This window comes from Arachis ipaensis, chromosome B02, assembly GCF_000816755.2.
Source record: "Arachis ipaensis cultivar K30076 chromosome B02, Araip1.1, whole genome shotgun sequence".
Lineage (NCBI taxonomy): Eukaryota > Viridiplantae > Streptophyta > Magnoliopsida > Fabales > Fabaceae > Arachis > Arachis ipaensis.
Genome location: NC_029786.2, coordinates 100933105 through 100945419, shown reverse-complemented (window position 1 = coordinate 100945419; position 12315 = coordinate 100933105). Strand labels below are relative to the sequence as shown.

Genomic DNA, 12315 nt, shown 5'->3' with positions numbered 1-12315 from the left:
TTTGCATTTTACATATGCATTCAAACCACAGTGCTGGTACTTCATTGGTGTTGAACATATAGGCAAGCATGGAATCATGGGGAATGCAGAAAGCGAAGTGAGGTTATACGTAGATGGGTCTTTATACGAAAGTCGTCCATTTGAGTTCCCTAAGATTTCCAAGCCCCTTGCATTTTGCTGCATAGGAACTAACCCTCCTCCTACTATGGCTGGTTTGCAACGCCGTCGTCGTCAGTGTCCTTTGTTTGCGGAGATGGGCCCTGTTTACATCTTTAAAGATCCAATTGGCCAAGAAAAAATGGCACGTTTGGCTTCTAGAGGAGGTGATATAGTGCCTTCGTTTGGTAATGCAGCAGGGATTCCATGGCTTGCAACAAATGCCCATGTGCAAAGCAAGGCAGAAGAAAGTGTTCTATTGGATGCAGAAGTCGGAGGTTTCATTCACCTGCTCTACCACCCTAGTTTGCTTAGTGGGCGTTTCTGTCCAGATGCTTCACCTCCAGGTGCTGCAGGTTAGGTCATTTCTGTCTTGATCTTATGATAACATGTAAATTGTTATGCTACTGCATAAGTATCGTGTCAGTTTTTCATGCAAAATGGCCCCGGATCCTAATAAATAAATAATCCTTTGAAATGTTGTTTTCTAGACTTATAAGATGGATTCTCCCCTTATTTTTTAATAACTTTTTGGATTGCAACATTCTAAACGTATCTAGGTTTTTTTTCTGAGTGAAAACCATTTATTTTGCTATTTTAACTGGCTCCTTTCTAGTGTAATTCTTCTTCATTGTTAATTTATTTTTCTAACGTCCAGGTTATTTCCCCCATTATTCTTGATAAATATTAATCAACAGCTACTTGTATTTTGAAAAAGGAACTTGCATTCAGTAATCTATCCATTGAAACAAAATTAGGTTACATTTTCTTTCAAGAAACAAAATTGGAGCTGATGCATCTCCCTTGTGAGTTTCTTTTTTCTTATTTTGTGTGTGAGAGAGAGAGAGAGGTTCATTTTGATAGTAATCGGTGTCTTTAGTCCTCTCCTGTCTTTTAGCTTATTGATAAGCTGTTGAATATATAACCATTTATTTTCCTAGAGTTCATTCTGGTCCTTTTTCTGCTAACTAATGTTAAATTTCAACATAAAATAAAGGTGGCTAGTAAGTGTCCTTGATTCAAGTCTTACGGGCTCCAGCCTCAGCTGGTGTATAGATATAAAACCTTTTATATTCCTCTACTTAGGCTTTTTTAGGAGAGGTGTTTTATGATGCAAACTATAAATTAAGCTGGTATATTTTATGCATCATTCCTTTTTGGTATCTTTCCTGTTAGTTTATAGTCATAGTTCTTAAAACCTATTCCCTTTTGCTAAAAGCTGGTTCTCTTCATATGTTCCTAGTTTTGACATGATTATATTTACTATTACAACATGACAAAATTAATTTGAGAGTTGAGTCATGACACAATGGTGAGGTTCTGCCTTGTGACTTAAAGCTGACCAGATCATTGCCTAAAAATGGCATCTCTGCTTTCTTGTTTTTTTATTTTTATTTTTTTGTGTGTATGTGTGTGTATGTTGGGGATTGTGGGTGGAAGGCAGCATATGTCTAGCCTCCCCAAACTCCACCAGCTAGGAGCATATACACAAAGCCACCCGGTCTTTTAACACGATAAAATTCATTTTATTCAGCAAGGTTTTAAAAATATGTTGAATTATCTTGTTATGGTTCTTTTGTCATGATTCAGGATTGCTCCGACGTCCAGCTGAGGTTCTTGGGCAAGTCCATGTTGCTACACGGATGAGACCTGTTGATGCTTTGTGGGCATTGGCTTATGGTGGTCCACTGTCTTTGCTTCCCTTGGCTATAAGCAATTTACGCGAGGATACTCTAGAACCAAAGCAAGGGAATTTTTCCGTATCTATAGCCACCACGTCTCTTGCTGGTCCTATATTTAGAATTATATCCACAGCTATTAAATATCCAAAGAATAATGAGGAGTTATCTCGTGGAAGAGGGCCTGAGGTTCTTTCAAAAATTTTGAACTATCTTCTCCAAACAATATCTTCCTTTGATGTTGAGAAGAGTGATGGTGTAAGAGATGAGGAACTTGTTGCAGCTGTTGTCTCACTTTGTCAATCTCAGAACATTAACCATCCACTTAAAGTGCAGCTCTTCACTACGCTGCTATTAGACTTAAAAATTTGGAGCTTGTGTAGTTATGGAATACAAAAGAAGCTTCTATCATCACTTGCTGACATGGTTTTCACTGAGTCAACAGTGATGCGAGATGCCAATGCCATTCAGATGCTTCTTGATGGGTGCAGAAAATGCTATTGGATTATTCCTGAAAAGGATTCAGTAAATACCTTTTCCCTAACTGGAACAAGACCAGTTGGTGAAATCAATGCTTTGGTCGATGAGCTCTTAGTGGTAATTGAACTTCTAATAGTAGCAGCATCTCCTTCTTTTGCATCAGATGATGTCCGATGTTTACTTGGATTCTTGGTTGACAGTCCACAACCCAGTCAGGTAAGTGGTCCATGAAATGCGTTTTATCTCTTCCTTTTTGAGGGTTGATCGAAAGAATTCTTTGGCAAGATGCTGACATGAAGCACAATAAACAATAACATTATAAACTGCATGTCTTCTTCTAATAGAATATCTATATGACTATATGTCATGTTTCTTCTTGGGCAGTCTTGAACAAACTTTGTGGTGAATGATGATTGAACACAGTAAGAACAAATATGATTATGAACACTCATATTTGGGGGAAAGTTGAGGTACAGAGGCAGAAATTATGTAACCTTCTTGAAGGAGGTTTAGTCATGTGAGGAAAAACCAATAGATGCTTTGGCATGAAAAGATGGATCAATTTTACGAGCAAAAGGGATAGAGAAAGTTGTTAGAAACTTTATGAGAAAGCCTTAAAAGTTGATATAAATTTTATCTGTTGATAGAGGTAAATGGAGCCAGTTGTTGTTTCACAAATTTATAACTGGCTCCTTTTAGCTATAGCTTCTATCTTGCACAAGACTTTTTGTTTCATAGGGGATGGTAAACCCCAGCTGATGTATTGTACTATCCGCAAAACCTCTCTGTAATCCACATAGCACCTCATGTCTTAGTTTCATGACCATTGAAATAGGAGAATACCCACCTTTCTGGCTTAAGTGATAATCTATAATCTTCTGTGCATTGTATTAGATTGAGTAATTGAGTACTAGTAATATGCATCATTTGCTTATTGGTTATCTCATCTAAAACAGCTTATTTTGAAATTGAGATATCTAAGATGAACTTACAAATGCTAGTTTTGATGTTGCATCTCTTCTACAGGTTAGTTGTGCAACCAAATAAATCTAGAGCTCAAACATTTGCAGAGGCATTCCTAGCGTCTGGTGGGATTGAAACGCTACTTGTCCTTCTCCAAAGGGAAGCTAAAGCTGGAGACAATGATGTCTTGGAATCAATGTCAAAGCATTCTGATCTTTCAAAACCTGAGACTAACAGTAGAACTGAAACCAGAGAAAGATGTCAGTATGATGAAGCATTTGAGGAGAAAAGTGAATACGTTTTACAAGACAATGACCAAGGTTCTCAATTTGTTGATAGTGGCAGTTATCTTGATGATCCTGGTTCTCCTGATGCGAATAGTGAAAGGATGGCATTAACCTCTGAACTTTCGTCTGACAAGAACTTGGGAGGCATAAGTCTATCTATTAGTGCCGACAGTGCTAGAAAAAATGTTTACAATGTTGATAAAAGTGATGGCATTGTTGTTCGAATAATAGGTCTCTTGGGTGCTTTAGTAGCTTCTGGGCATTTGAAGTTTGATTGCCCTGCTGGTCCAGATACATCAAGCAACCTTTTGGGTGTTGGACTAGATGAAGGAGGTTGTACTATGTTTGATGATAAAGTTTTTCTTCTTCTTTATGCCTTACAGAAGGCTTTTCAAGCTGCACCCAATAGGCTAATGACTAACAATGTTTACACAGCCTTATTGGCTGCCTCGGTATGACAAACTCTCTCTCCATCTTGTCTGTAATCCTTATCTTTAGAAATGCACAGATCAATATGAGAATTAGTTCTTTAAAGTTGCAAAAATGGCGATGGACTTTTCATTATGTTTATTGTTTTATTATTATTTGAAAGTGCTACTTGATGCATCACTGGATGCATCTTGGTGTTGAAGATTCCCATGATTATTGTATGCCAACCTAATGTGATAAAACAATAGTACCAGTGAAGATATTTTGGATTCCCCATTTCTCAACATTTGCTTAATTTTTGACAATCCAAACAGCTCATTTACTATTTGTTTGAATATTTTGTCAGGATGATACTTTCGGTGACACATTCTCTATTCAAATTATATCATCTTGATCTTTCCCATTTCATCTACCACTTTTCTGTTAGTTGTCATGCAATTTTCATGACCATTTTTCTATGTCTAACGTTTCTTTTTCTCTCAGTAAAAGGGAAACTTGTTAACTTGAAGAGTGACGAAAACACTCTTCCCAATCAGACAATTTCCCTATCACTATATTCGAATCATAAAACTAAGCCTTCAAGTCCCGTAATCTCTATTGGGCAAAAACCCTTTGATAAATGTAATTAGTTAGCCATGGTGTTCCTTCTCACTAGCTGATCTTTCTTATTCCAAGTTTCTTTTGGTCATCCTTCTTTCCATTTCAGTTAAATGCTTCTTCAACTGAGGATGGACTGAATTTCTCTGATTCTGGTCACCGCTTCAAGCATTCACAACTTCTATTGGTGCTTTTGCATTCCCTTCCATTTGCGCCAAGGCCTCTGCAGAGAAGAGTGCTTCAGGTATTGGCTTACCATTTTTTTCTTACATCATTATATGTCTAGTATTTGTACGTTGTATCTTATTCTATTGTTTTGTGAGGTCCTTTTAGTATCATATTTTTGCACTTGCTTCTTTGATCCATTTGATTTTGATGGATAGACTTGCTTATTTTATTGTTTTGTTATTTGATGCATTAGAATCTTATGCTACATATTTTCTTTTTCATTGATTATTATTCTTTCCTTTAAGTTTTCCATTTCCTAATCTCAGAGATTAAACATGCAATTCATTCTATATGCCTACCAAAGTTCCTTCATAGGCAGCCTGAGCCTGGTAAAATGCTTAAAACCAAGGTTAAGCAATTTACATTACTTTAAGGTACTTGGAACGGTAATTATATCAAGATGTATTTCACTGAAACGAAAAATGGTTTCATAGCTTCTTCATGGTGTGCTGTACATGCGACAACAGCAAACATGCTAGAGTACTTGTGAAAGGAGAATATCCAAGAAACTTTTTTTTTTTTTTTTTGCCTTATACTTTTCTATGTGGCTTTGTGAAAGGAGAATATCATGTTTTTCCTTGTTACTTCTAGTCACTTCTTGTGGTATATTTTTGTATATTATGCTTTTCGTCATTCTATCTCTCCATTACATTGTACTAGAATTAAGGATTCCAATTCTGGAAAACTTGTTTTATACCATCCAGTTTTTTTGAGCTGCTTGTTTGTGTATGATTTCAGGATGTTCTATTTTTGGCTTGCAGTCATCCAGAAAACAGAACCAATCTGACAAATATGGAGGAATGGCCAGAATGGATTTTAGAGGTCCTAATATCAAACCATGAGGTAATAACACACATATACACATACACATTTTTCACAACTCTAAGAATTGCCAGTGAATGAGAAGTTTATTGACTGTTACTATCCCACTACAACATGGTAGCAAAAAAGGAAACATTTGCGCGTGCACACATTTTTCACACTCTTAAACTTTGACAATGCTAAAAGTTGCCATGTGAATGAGAAGTTTAATGATTGTCAGTGTTCCACAACAACAGGATTGGAAAAAAAGGAAAAAGCACTGGGTTCTAATAGTTAGAAATAATTGTGAATCTATGTATTGATTTATGCTGTAATTCATATGTGATGTTATTTATGTACTTACATAGTTTGGTTTGACAGGTGGGTTCAAGCAAATCATCTGATCATACAAGCCCAAGAGACATAGAGGACCTTATACATAACTTCCTTATGACCTTACTAGAACATTCGATGCGCCAAAAGGATGGATGGAAGGTTGATTTTGTTTAGATCATTACTTCCTTTTAAATATACTGCTTGTCATTGCTGATACCCATGATCCACTTTTTAGATCTCTTGGTTGGCTTTTTTTCGTGCCTTTAATGTATTAGTTCTTGGTTCTTTGGCTGGAGCTGTAACAGTTGAACGTCAAAATATTAGATGATATAATACTTGAATGTGAAATGGATTTCGAAAATAACTTTCTGGTTCAGTGTAGTTTCATTGGTCATTTGGTAGAGATTTACAGGTTCATATCACCTTGTGATATAAGGTTTGGTTGTTGGAATGCTAAAATGCTGTGGAATATCTTATTCACCTCTTAGCAATATATGTCTGTTGGAGTTCTCCAATGTTACTAACTCCCTAATTTGATCATTTTAACTTACTATTAGATAGATGTTTTTTAAACTTGTATGGTTGCTTGTATTATCTACTTCATTAATACTGTTTAGTGCTGCTAAAATTTTGTATAGGATATTGAAGCAACAATTCATTGTGCTGAATGGCTTTGTATTGTGGGTGGATCTAGCACAGGAGAACATAGGATGAGGTAAGGCACCCACTATGAGTTTCATAAAATAAGAATGCATCATTATTTTCCTGAAACATCATACTATATTTTGAAAACCTTAGTTGTGTAGAATTAATTTTGAATGATAATGTTACCCCACTTCATTGATGTTGTTTGTAAGTGAAACTTATATGAAAATTGTCATAGATGTCAAAATTAAGGCATATGAACATTGTCTCCTGTGGTGCATGTAATATCACTCAAGTGTTGAACCTAAGAATTTAAGTTCTTCCTTACATTGTTGTTACTCTCCTCTTTTATTTTCTACAATTGCAAGAATAGCTATGTATGTTGTGGAATTGGTAGGTGCTTTAGTCCCATAACTAGATGTCCCAGATTCTAGCCCTAGGAATGGAAAAATCCTCATTGGTAAACCTCTACCCCCTTCCTCCTCAGACCTAGCTTGGAGTGGGCCAGGTTAATCAGATTCTTGGTAATAAAACTCAGATGCAAGTGGTTCCATTAAGATCAAATAAAGAAGGAATGCTGATCTGAAGAAAATTTGGTTTGATTCATGTTAAACCAATGATTGGGTAGGGTCTAAAACCAAATAGAAGTTACAAAAACTAGATGAGGAAATGTGAAAAGCAGTAGGAATACGTGTTCCACAGTTATTTACAAAATACCTAAAGAATACTTCTTGGCATCTTTCAGATTATAGTTTCTAATCCCAAATTCATGTTGGGATTCAGGGTGAGCAAATTTGATCTTACCCAAAATTACATGTTTCGCAAGAGTAAGACCATGGTTGTGTGGTGTTTGATAATGATTTGAGGGTATCATGGCCTGGTTATGAGTAGATGTGAAAAAGGTTGCTATTCTTAAGTTCAACATGGTATGTTGAGACAGGCTGGTATGTTTAAGGTAGGCTTGAACAATTGTCATAAGTAGTATTTATAAAATTGGGATCATTGTTAAGGACCAAATCTGCTAAAAGCTTAAATTGTAAGGTGAAGCTTATGAATAGTTAAACATTTCAGACATTCTCTCATCCTAGAGCCTTTTGAGCTTGAGGCATGAACAAATGCAGCAAGGATTGAATACTAACACTAGTCTAAGAAGCTTTGAAGCCATGTCAACCACCAGTTGTCCTTAAAGTTGTAGAAGAGAAAATTCATGAATGGTTTTAAATGATGATATGCCATTATCTGAAGTTTAGCTGAAATGTGCTTCTGTGCTTTATGTGCTTCATTTAACTATTTTTCTCTTGGAATACACAATTATGATACTGGTTAGCTTTACATAGAAGACTTTTGTGAACTTTTTTTTTCTACCAAAAAGTTTAAAAATGACTACACTTTTTCGAATAGAAAAAAAAGGTCCTAATGTATATTATCACTATTCTTGAATGTCTTGAAGGCGTGAGGAAGCATTGCCTATATTCAAGAGGAGACTCTTAGGTGCCTTGCTGGAGTTTTCTGCTCAAGAATTGCAGGTTCAGGTACATTGGTTTTTGTCAATGATCTTCTTTTCGAACATTTTATTTATGGCATGTAGGCACAATTGTATCCTTTTGTCTTCTGATTCTATTTTCCTCATCAATCGTTTTGGTTCCGAATGTCCATGCTTATCTAAAAATAAATAGCTTCACTCATAGTTAAGCACACCTAGTTAGTGTTTGAAAATGGTTTCTGGGATACAAATATAGAGATAATGAGACACTAGTGATGGATACAAAGACAAATGTATTTGTTAATAATTTTAACATTCGGGGATAAAACAGAAAAACAAAATGTAAAAAAATTTCCATTTCAGTGTCCCGTCTCCACTATCTCCACTTGTTGGGAGAACGGAAAGATTTTATTGTCTTTAAATTTGTGTCCCAGAGACAGATTCCAAACACTACCTTAGAAATAAAATCTGTACATACAAGAATAATTGCAGATACACATACTTACCCACTTTTTTTTTTTTATGAAAAGAGTGGAAGGAAACAACAATTAAAGTTTTTGCATTCATATTTTCCTGAATGCAGACTCACACTATTGCTGCAGCTGCTGCTGGCGTTGCAGCTGAGGGTTTGTCTCCAGATCTCGCTAAGGTGGAGGCTGAGAATGCAGCTTACCTGTCAGTGGCATTAGTAGAGAATGCTATTGTGATACTTATGCTTGTTGAGGATCATTTAAGGTTACAGAGCAAACAGTTTACTTTACGTGCCACAGATGTCTCTCCATCTCCCCTTTCTCTTTTTTTTCCAGCCCAGGATAACTCACCGTCATTGTCAGTAACTGGAGAATCAACAGAAGTTATGGGTGATCGCACATCGTCCTCTAGTAATTCTGGGGCAGTCTCTCTAGATGTATGTCTGCCAAAATTTAAACTTAGGCATTCATGGTAGAAGTCATAAATTGATAGGGTTCTATACTGCTTATAGTTTTGCCTTCCATTCATGAATTCATGCAATGGTAGCATGCCATTTTTTACTTTGCACACCTTTTGTTTTTCTTTTCTGGAAAATATTTATTAAGCAAGCATCCTATATACTACCTCTATCCAAAATTAACTGTCCAGTTATAAATGCTCTCACTAATTAATGAAATGATCGGAAAAGCACTAGTTTTATTGAAAGGATTTAGCTAACTTGTGCCCTGAGGGCACATTTTAAAAATATAATAATAGAATCTTTTTAATGTTTTTGATGTATTCAATGCATTGGAAATATAAAAACGTTTATTTTTTCAACAACTAAAACATTTCCTGTTATAGTGTTTTTAACCTATGCCTTTAGGGCACATTTTAGCAAAACCCTTATTGAAACTTAATATTATTACTCTCCTCTCTCTCTGTGTTTCTCTCCTTTGCTGATCTCATTTAGTAAAGACAGGATGGAAAAAAATAATCTCTCTAAAGCACATCAACACTACAGTAATTTGTGGAAGGAAAAAAAAAATCCTTCTATACAGGATAGGAAATTTTTGGTTGAGGTAGTAACTTAGATTTGTTTTTGCATAATGCTTTCCTTTGAATAGTCCATTTTTCTTTCTCTTTTCCCTTTGTTTTGCATGTTTATCTCAATATTGTGCAAGCATTCATGCTGTCCACTATTCTAGGTCCTTGCTTCGATGGCTGATGCAAATGGTCAAATATCCACTTCCGTGATGGAAAGGCTTGCTGCTGCTGCTGCTGCTGAGCCTTATGAATCTGTTTCTTGTGCTTTTGTATCCTACGGGTCCTGCGCTAAGGATTTAGCTAATGGCTGGAAATTTCGGAGCCGTTTGTGGTATGGCGTCGGCCTTCCTTCAAAGGGAACTCCACTTGGTGGTGGTGCAGGAGGATGGGAAATTTGGAAGTCAGCTTTGGAGAAAGATGGCAATGGCAACTGGGTTGAGCTTCCTCTGGTGAAGAAGTCTATGGCAATGCTCCAAGCATTGTTGCTAGATGAGTCTGGCCTTGGTGGCGGTCTTGGAATTGGTGGAGGGTCAGGAACTGGGATGGGAGCAATGGCTGCATTGTACCAGCTATTAGACAGTGACCAACCATTCTTTTGCATGCTCCGGATGGTTCTTCTATCAATGAGGGAAGAAGATGATGGGGGAGAACATATGCTGATGAAGACTTCAACAATTGAGGATGCAATCTCTGAAGGAAGGAAACAAAACTCAACACTTTTGTGGAGGTAATTCTATCATAGCTATCTAATACCATTTCCAGTACATGTTTTAATCATGAATGGTTTATGATCTGGATTAAATTTGGCTATCAATTGGTATAATTCTATACAGCACCATAATATTGACATTTGCTCATTTTTCCTTCCTCTCTGTAGCTAGTGCTTAAGATGTTCCCCTCTTTATGCTACCATTTTTTTCATTTCAATATAGTTATTAGAAGTTCAATTTCAGCGCGGGTGTGCGCGCGCGCGCGCGCACACACACACACACACACAAACACACACTATGCGTGTGCATGCAACACACAGTAAACTAAAGCAAAATGGAATGGACCATGATCTTGTCTTATTTATCCCAAATCTTGTCTTATTTATTACTAACACACACTATGCATGTGCATGCAACACACAGTAAACTAAAGCAAAATGAAATGGACCATGATCTTGTCTTATTTATCCCAAATCTTGTCTTATTTATTTGTCTTGTAATTTGAACAGTGTCCTCTCTCCAGTTCTGAACATGCCAATTTCTGAGTTTAAAAGACAAAGAGTGTTGGTAGCATGCTGTTTACTTTATTCTGAGGTTAGTATTTTTTGAGCCTTTAACATTTTTATTCTTGCTTAATATGTTAGGCTGTTATCAAAGTATGTGTCGTTTTTTGTATTTTGTGCACAACCATGTAGTTACCATAGTACAACATCTGGTCAGGTGTACCATGCTGTTAGCATAGACCAAAAGCCTCTTCGTAAACAGTACCTTGAGGCTATTTTACCTCCATTTGTTGCGGTCTTGAGGAGGTGGCGCCCCATCTTGGCTGGAACCCATGAACTCGCAACTACTGATGGTCTGAATCCTCTTACCGTAGATGATCCTGCACTAGCTGCTGATGCCCTTCCAGTCGAGGTACTTTAATGTGTATTGTGCCAGCACATGCACTCATTGAAAATAAATTAGCGGAGAAAAGTATTCAACCAATATGAATTAAAGGATTGAAATGATCAAATTTAAAAATAGTCCAAGTTATCTGCTACAATGAGATTCTATATGGTGTTGATCTTCAATTCATTTGTATGATTTTACTGCAATGCATCTAACATTTCTTTCAGGCTGCTCTGGCAATGATGTCTCCAGCCTGGGCTGCTGCTTTTGCATCTCCGCCTGCAGCAATGGCATTGGCTATGGCAGCAGCTGGTACTTCAGGTGGTGAAAGTCGTGCCCCTGTAAGAAATACCCAACTTAGGCGTGACACCTCATTGATGGAACGGAAACAACAGGCTAAGCTTACTACATTTTCAAGCTTTCAAAAACCTTTAGAAGCACCTACTAAAACTCCTCCATTACCCAAGGACAAAGCTGCAGCAAAAGCTGCTGCTTTGGCAGCAGCTCGTGATCTTCAACGATTTTCAAAGATTGGTGCAGGAAGAGGTCTTAGTGCTGTTGCAATGGCCACATCTGCTCAGCGAAGGAATGCTAGTGATATGGAGCGTGTTAAGAGGTGGACTATAACTGAAGCAATGGGAGTTGCCTGGATGGAATGTTTGCAGCCAGTTGATACAAAGTCAGTGTATGAGAAAGATTTTAATGCTTTATCATATAAATTCATTGCAGTTCTAGTTGCCAGTTTTGCCCTAGCAAGGAACATGCAACGGTCTGAGGTTTGTTCCTAAACAATTTATGTTACATGGTTTTCATATTATATATTGAGATATTGTATGTATGTTATATTTTTATATTTCTTGTTTGCCAGATTGACAGGCGTGGTAATGTTGATATAATAGCTAGGCATCGAATCAATACAGGAATCCGTGGGTGGCGCAAACTTATTCGGCAGTTAATTGAGATGAGAACTCTTTTTGGGCCTTTTGCGGATCATTTATACAGCCCACCTCTTGTATGTTGTAATAATATAACCGTCTACATTGTCATCACTAAACTTGCATTCTTTGTTGCTTTTCATAAAACTTGCATTCTTTGTTGCTTTTCATCTCTTTTTCGCCTTAAATTCCTTTTAG

General features: G+C 36.8%; 1 protein-coding gene across 3 annotated transcripts in view; it reads left to right on the top strand.

Moving 5' to 3' along the window:
• LOC107627844 (BEACH domain-containing protein C2-like) overlaps positions 1–12315 on the top strand; it is a 24174-nt gene that overhangs the window by 2432 nt on the left and 9427 nt on the right. For all 3 annotated transcript variants that reach the window (XR_002358023.1, XM_016330662.2, XM_021116355.1), the window contains exons 2-15: positions 1–512; positions 1747–2531; positions 3298–4017; positions 4701–4835; positions 5558–5662; positions 6002–6115; positions 6595–6671; positions 8052–8133; positions 8668–8991; positions 9743–10308; positions 10801–10885; positions 11012–11206; positions 11410–11958; positions 12051–12194. The exon at positions 1–512 is cut by the window's left edge and continues 1492 nt beyond it. Coding sequence is in view for 2 of the 3 variants with exons in the window: in XM_016330662.2 (XP_016186148.2) it covers positions 1–512; positions 1747–2531; positions 3298–4017; positions 4701–4835; positions 5558–5662; positions 6002–6115; positions 6595–6671; positions 8052–8133; positions 8668–8991; positions 9743–10308; positions 10801–10885; positions 11012–11206; positions 11410–11958; positions 12051–12194 (4393 nt within the window). In the remaining variant the exon portion in view is untranslated. The remainder of the gene's footprint in view (positions 513–1746; positions 2532–3297; positions 4018–4700; positions 4836–5557; positions 5663–6001; positions 6116–6594; positions 6672–8051; positions 8134–8667; positions 8992–9742; positions 10309–10800; positions 10886–11011; positions 11207–11409; positions 11959–12050; positions 12195–12315) is intronic.